Source organism: Sabethes cyaneus, chromosome 1, assembly GCF_943734655.1.
Source record: "Sabethes cyaneus chromosome 1, idSabCyanKW18_F2, whole genome shotgun sequence".
Taxonomy (NCBI): domain Eukaryota; kingdom Metazoa; phylum Arthropoda; class Insecta; order Diptera; family Culicidae; genus Sabethes; species Sabethes cyaneus.
In genome coordinates, this window is record NC_071353.1 from 78,231,085 (window position 1) to 78,238,450 (window position 7,366).

At 45.8% G+C, this 7,366-nt stretch overlaps 2 protein-coding genes across 2 annotated transcripts; both read left to right on the forward strand.

Annotated features, from left to right (window-relative positions):
* The first annotated feature begins 389 nt into the window (after positions 1-389).
* On the forward strand, positions 390-941 carry LOC128745868 (uncharacterized). Its single transcript, XM_053842934.1, has one exon. The coding sequence runs from the start codon at positions 390-392 to the stop codon at positions 939-941; it is 552 nt and encodes a 183-aa protein (XP_053698909.1).
* A 91-nt stretch (positions 942-1,032) lies between these two features.
* On the forward strand, positions 1,033-4,119 carry LOC128745869 (uncharacterized). Its single transcript, XM_053842936.1, has one exon. It carries the CDS (start codon positions 1,033-1,035, stop codon positions 4,117-4,119), a length of 3,087 nt encoding a protein of 1,028 aa, XP_053698911.1.
* Positions 4,120-7,366: the final 3,247 nt, after the last annotated feature.

Here is a 7,366-nt window from a genome sequence, read left to right on the forward strand (position 1 = left end):
AGGTCGCCGCTGGAGCCGGTATATCATCGATGCAAAAGACTGTTCCTGATCCCAAGGGTGCCGTAGCGAAGCAGATAATGCCGAAGCAGATAGTTCCGATGCCAGTGCCGTCGGGTTTGTTGATCCAGCGGAATTCTACACCCAAAATGGATCCAAGCAAAAAAGAAGTATATCCCGCCAACCCAGGTAACACTTTAGACCCTAAGCCGCCACATCCAGGTAAGCGCTATGATCGTCCAAATGCTAACAATAAATTAAAAGTGAATGATATCGCTGATCTTAAATACCTCACCAAACAATTTGGCCTCTGTGCCACTGAAAATTTGAACCTTACGAACGATATAAATGTATTTACCCCCTCGCCGTCGCAATTAGCGGCGAGATAAGTTATGCCCCGTGACCTTCCCACCTTTTCTGGCAGTCCAGCCGACTGGCCAGTATTTATTAGCAATTTTATGACCTCTACATTGACCTGCGGCTACAGTCCCGCCGAAAACTTAATTAGACTCCAAAGTTCTCTGAAGGGCGCTGCCCTTGAATCAGTTCGCAGTCGTCTTCTTCTCCCCGCGTCGGTCCCCCAGATCATAGAAACACTTTGCATATTATACGGTCGTCCGGAGCTGTTGATAAATGCGCTCATCGATAAAGTTCACTCCGTCCCCGCGCCGAAAGCAGAGAAGCTTGAATCTCTCATCGACTTCGGGATGGCAGTGCAGACGCTTTGCGATCATCTTGAAGCAGCAAATCAACAAGCTCATCTGTCAAACCCATCGTTAATGATCGAGTTAGTGGACAAATTGCCAGTGCACATTAAAATGGAGTGGGTAAAGTTTATGGAAGGAAAAGAAGAAGTGAATTTAAAAGTGTTTGGTGAATTCATGCGAGGACTCGTGACGTCTGCAAGTCGGGTTACTCTATACTGGAGCGGCGAGCAAATGTGATGAAGGTCGTCGACAAAAGCGAGTTCATTCTCACACGGAAGCACCGCAAAACAACAGCGTAGACGACAAAAATTGTGCTGCTTGTCATCAGATGGGCCACCGTCTGAAAGACTGTAGAACATTCAAATCCTATTCGGTTGACGGACGATGCCGTTTCGTACAACAGCAAGGTATTTGCCGGAATTGCCTGAATGCACACGGCAGGCGTTCCTGTCGCAGCTCTGGAGTTTGTGGTGTAAACGGATGCCAGTATCGACATCACCCACTGTTACATTTTCCCCGTTCAGTGGTATCAGCAGCAGAAAACCATACACACAGAATTATTCCTGTGACGGTACATGGAGGAGGCAAAAGCATTTGCACTTATGCTTTCTTAGATGATGGTTCGTCCATCACGTTAATCGAAGATGGACTGGTGAAGCAGTTGGGAGTTGATGGTGAGGAGCAACCGCTCTGCTTGAAATGGACGGGTAATATGTCGCGTGTTGAAAACAAATCCCGAACTGTATGCCTATCGTTATCTCGCGACGGTCAGCGTCATTATGAGCTGCGAAACGTACGCACCGTAAAAGAGCTCACTCTACCTAGTCAAAGCGTGGATGTTGAGCGATTGTCACGCGACTATCCCCATCTCCGGGGCATTCCAGTTCAAGGCTACGAGTCGGCAACCCCACGCTTATTGGTGGGAATCGACAACATAAGGTTAACCGTCCCGCTGAAAACCCGCGAAGGCGGGGTGAATGATCCAGTAGCAGTAAAAACCCGCTTAGGCTGGTGCATATACGAGGGACAAGCAGAAACTCCACGGACAACGTCTCTTAACTTACACGCTTGTGATTGTTCATCGGATCAAAATCTGCACGACATGGTGAAGGAGTTTTTCACGCTCGAAGATATCGGGACCCGGTCAACAGAACCCATGATGTCGGATGAGGAGAGAAGAGCGCTTGATTTACTCAAGCTGACAACCAAAAGAGTAGGAGATAGATACGAAACTGGGCTGTTGTGGCGATTTGATGATGTCAAACTACCCGATAGCTATGGAATGGCTATGAAGCGTCTGGATTGTCTCGAACGAAGTATGAAGCGGAAACCTCTACTAAAAGAGAAACTGACAAAGCAAATCAACGGCTACTTGGCGAAGGGATACGTTCGTCGAGCTACAACTCAAGATTTGGAGCAAGCTGACAATAAGCGGGTGTGGTACCTGCCCATAGGAGTGATGTTCAATCCGAAGAAACCTGACAAGATGCGGATGATATGGGATGCAGCAGCCAAAGTACGTGGAATAAGCTTGAATGATATGCTTCTGAAAGGCCCGGACCAGTTAGCCTCGTTACCTGCAGTTTTGTTACGGTATCGGCAGTTCGCGTTTGCTGTAATAGCCGACATAGCAGAGATGTTCCACCAAATTCTAATTCGTGAAGTGGACCGTCATGCTCAGCGATTCCTCTGGAGAAGCAATCCGTTCGAAGCTCCTGAAGTGTTTTTAATGAACGTTGCTACATTTGGGTCAAAATGTTCGCCTGCGTCCGCCCAATTCGTGAAAAACCAAAATGCGATGGAGTTCGCCGAGGAATACCCGCGAGGAGTGGAGTGCATAGTGAAGAACCACTACATCGACGATTTGTTGGAGAGCTTTGGAAGCGCAGAAGAGGCAGCAAGAGTTATGCAAGCGGTTCGAGCAATCCACAGCAAAGGTGGCTTCAACATACGTAATTTCCAGTCCAACAGTTCCGGCGTGCTCAACAGTCTGGGCGAGAAGGAGGAGTCGGAAGTGCGGTGTTTAGGTTCACCGACCGAGGACAAGTGCGAGCGAGTTCTGGGTCTACTCTGGCATCCACAGGAGGATCTTCTTGGATTTTCGATGTTGATGCAGCCGGAAATTCAAATAGTGATAACTTCGGGAGCACCGCCTACCAAAAGGCAAGTCCTCAAATGTTTGATGAGTTTCTTCGACCCCATCGGCTTGCTATCTACATTCACGGTGCAAGGCAAGATCCTGTTACAGGCGATTTGGAAATCCGGAATAAACTGGGATCAAACAGTCAGCAAAGCGTGTCATGACCGCTGGCGAAAGTGGATGCAGCTGTTGAAAGACGTGCAACACCTTCGAATCCCGCGTTGCTACTTCCTGGGAGCCAGTGTTAGCCGTTATCAGTACGTTGAACTACACGTTTTCGTGGATGCGAGTGAAGACGCATTCGCAGCAGTAGCGTATTTCAGGACCGTTGATCAGAAAGGGAAAGTCGAGTGTTCACTTGCGGCCGCCAAAAGTAAAGTCGCTCCAATCAAGCCGATGTCCATCCCACGATTGGAGCTACGAGCGGCTGTTTTAGGGGTCCGATTGGTGCAGTTTGTTACGGAAGGGCATTCAATACAAATAACAAAGAGAGTGTTCTGGTCTGACTCGACTACCGTACTATCGTGGATTAATTCCCATGAACGCCGCTACAAGCAGTTCGTGGCCGTGCGTGCTGGAGACATTTTGACCGAGACTAACGCAGATGAATGGAGCTACGTACCAACAAAGAAGAATATAGCAGATACCGCAACTAAATGGGGAAAAGGGCCAGAACTCAAGGCCGACAGTGAATGGTTCAGGGGTCCCAAGTTTATATGGTGCAACGAAGACCAGTGGCCAGCCAAATTTGAATCGCGAATTGAAGATGGTGGAGAGGAGCTACGTTCTATATTCGTCCATCAAGAAGTCGCTAAAACCCAGTTAGTGGTCGATTTGGAAAGGTTTTCCAATTGGAACCGCGCCCTACGGGCCACAGCATACACTCACCGCTTCATAGGAAACACTCGCGCTGCGGTAAATCGAAAGCAACTGACCTTCGGTAGCCTTACACAAGCGGAGCTAACTCATGCGTTGGAGTACTTGATCCGGTCGGTACAATGGGAAGTCTTTTCGGCTGAGGTTGACGTGTTAAAACAGAATCAGCAACTTCCGGTTGAATCACAAGAGCCCCTAGGCCGATGCAGCAGCATTTATCAGTTGTCACCCATGATTGACGAGCGTGGAATCCTACGAGTGGATAGCAGAATACAGGCAGCGAATGTTGCAAGGAATACCAAATTTCCTGCCATTCTACCCCAGAAACATCGCTTAACCTCTCGCTCGTCGTCGACTCTTTCCATAGGAAATACCATCATGGAAATTCGGAAACCGTAGTCAATGAGGTTAGACAGCAGTACTACGTTCCAAAGCTTCGCACGGTCGTGAGAATGATTACCAGAAGGTGCCAGTGGTGCAAAATTAAGAACTCAAAGCCGAGTATTCCGCGGATGGCTCCACTCCCGCTTGCTCGTCTAGCGTCGTTTACGAGACCATTCAGCTACGTAGGGCTGGATCTGTTCGGGCCACTCAATGTCAAGCTCGGACGAAGCAACGCCAAAAGATGGGTTGCCCTATTTACGTGCTTGACAATCCGTGCCGTACACGTAGAAGTCGTGTATACACTCTCAACCGAATCATGTATAATGAGCATACGCCGATTTGTAAGCCGTCGAGGAGCACCCTTGGAAATCCACTCTGACAACGGGACGAACTTCCAGGGAGCCGACAGGGTACTACGAGAGCAGATGCGGAAAATTCACGGAACGATGGCAGTAACATTCACCAACACATTTACGAAATGGGTGTTCATTCCACCTAACGCCCCACATATAGGAGGATCATGGGAACGGATGGTTCGTTCCGTGAAGTCGGCGATGGAAGCAGCTAATGGGGGACAGAGATTGGATGATGAAGGCTTACTCACTTTGGCGATAGAGGCAGAAGGAATCGTCAACTCCAGGCCACTAACGTACCTGCCACTGGATTCCGAGGAGGCGGAAGCGCTTACGCCCAACCACTTCCTCCTGGGCAATTCAAGCGGTGTACGACAACCGGCAGCGGAACCTACGGAGGAAGCAGTTGCACTAAGAAGTACTTGGGGCCAAGTTCAACAGCAGATGAATACGTTTTGGACACGCTGGACGCGGGAGTACCTGCCAACCCTAACGCGGCGAACAAAATGATTTGAGGACGCGAAACCTGCGGAAGTCGGCGATCTCGTCTTCATCGTTGAGGAAACGAGAAGAAACGGTTGGGTACGCGGTCGAATTGTCAAGGTCTATACGGGGCATGACGGTCGAATTCGTCAGGCAATGGTTCAAACAAACAGAGGTCTCTTTAGAAGACCAGTCTCAAGGTTAGCAATTTTGGATGTGGCGCAGGTCGGTAAAACTGGGCACGAGGGTTCCGGTGACCAGTGTTACGTGGGGGAGGATGTTGATACTGGGTGCACTGTTCTGAAGTCACGCGCAGCGCCACAGCGCAAAATATCTGCTGACAGCAAAACTACATGCGAGGTGACTTCCGTCTAGGAGAATTCGACACTTTTTCGATGAGCAGCGAGTAAGAAGGACGCGCCATTGAGTGAAAATAAAAAAGCTAAAATTTGATTATATTATCTAAAGTTAAAATTGATTGCATTTACCTAAATTTGTTCCTAATTAAAATTGTTCTACTTAACCGTTATGTGTTCGACAAAAAAAACACCTTTAAGTGCTCGACAAGGGTACCCGGGTACCCACAAATTGAAACGCTTGTAACTTTAGCAATGTTTGACCGAATTGGACCATCTTACCACCTAAAGATTCAGGAACTTATCCACTTTCAGTGGGGTTGCAACAGAACCGGAAGTGGTTCATCTGGTTCCCGGAAATCCGGTATTCCGAGGGTGTGTTCCGGAATTAAAGCACTTTTTAAGATTTTGGATGTAATCATAGTAATATAGGTATCCAAAATTCCTCAAATGACTACGAAAGGTCATTTTTCATAGTTTTAAAACAGTATAATGATTTATCCTCAGAATGACCATTCTGGAACAAGTTCCCATGGGACCTCCTGTGGCCAAAGAACTGTTTGGATTGCAACACTGGCAATATGGGTATCTAAATTCATGAAATTACTCCGGAAGGTCGTCTTTCATTGTTTTAACTCTATCTGATGATTTTGCCCCGGCATGGCCATTCCGGAACATATTCCCGTGGGGCTTCACAGTGGTTCAAAACCAAATAAACGTGCGTATTACAGTTTTGAGTGGGAAAACTTGATTTTAGGTTTATGAAGGCTTTGGAAGAGTTTCTTTAAATTAAAAGTTCTATCGTTTGGTGAAATTAAAATTTTGATTAATCCCCTTAAAAGTGAAATAAAAATTTTATTTTTCTTCAGTTTCAATATAACACATTATGGGTTCTGCAAAGTTTTAGAGCATATTATTACAAGAAATTTTCCAGAAGACAGTAACCTTCTATCTCTTTAGCGAAGATAGAAAAATCCTTTTCAGCACTTTTTAGCTTTAATTCCGGAACACATGCTCGGAATATCGGATTTCCGGAAACCAGATGAACCACATCCGGTTCTGTTGCAATCCCACTGAAAGTGGATAAGTTCCTGAATCTTTAGGTGGTAAGATGGTCCACATCGGTCAAATATTGCCAAAGTTACAAGCATTTCAATTTGTGGGTACCCGGGTACCCTTGTCGAGCACTTCAAGGGTAAAAAATTCCGAAGCCCCCCCTTTCCTCCCCCTTAAGTGCTACATGAAATCTTATTTTATAAAAAGTTGTAATTTAGCTAGTTCTGAGATGTCACAGAGTTTCAGTATCCTCGGTCGAAGAAAACTTTAGAATTTCTTACTTTGAAATCTGAAAAGGTACCCGGGTACCCTGTCGAACACATAACGGTTAAAACTAATTGGAAGACCGAAATTTGTAAGTTACTACTTAATCTAAAAGTGAAAATTTATTCTAAAATATAATGCTTTCGCAGCTTAAAGCTTGCCACACAACAAAACCTGTGCCTGCTGTAAAGAGCGGTCATCCGAAACACATTGTCCGGTAGAACAAATATGTTATTGTTATATTAAAAGAACATGCATTAATAAGATAGTTCATAACTGCGCTGTCGCTGTCGCTTGTTTGCAGCGTTAGAAAAGCAAAATGTCTGAGTAAAGTATTTATAACAAAGTCTCCTTTGCGTTTGGTTATAAACTTGATATCGTTAGCAGTTAAAATAACTAAAATTGTAACAAAATAACAAAGTTTGATTGAAATATCAACTTGAGCAACAATTCTGTAAGATTTTTGTTAGAATCATCTGATCGGGAATTCGAATCTCGACTGAAAGAGTCAAAGGATTTGTAGCACTAGTCCTACAATTGTCTCGTACTCTTACAGGCTGCGAAGTCTGTCGTATAAAAACAGAAGGTCAAAATTCCAAATCGGAATGTAGCACCTAGGCTATACTGTGCTCTGTAGTAAGCAAAAAACACGCAAGTTTATTTTGCTTCTTCGTTTTGAACAAGCAGCAGCCACAAGCTTGATGCTTGTGAACATGCAGAGGATTCCCTGGTCTTTATTAGCAACAAGTA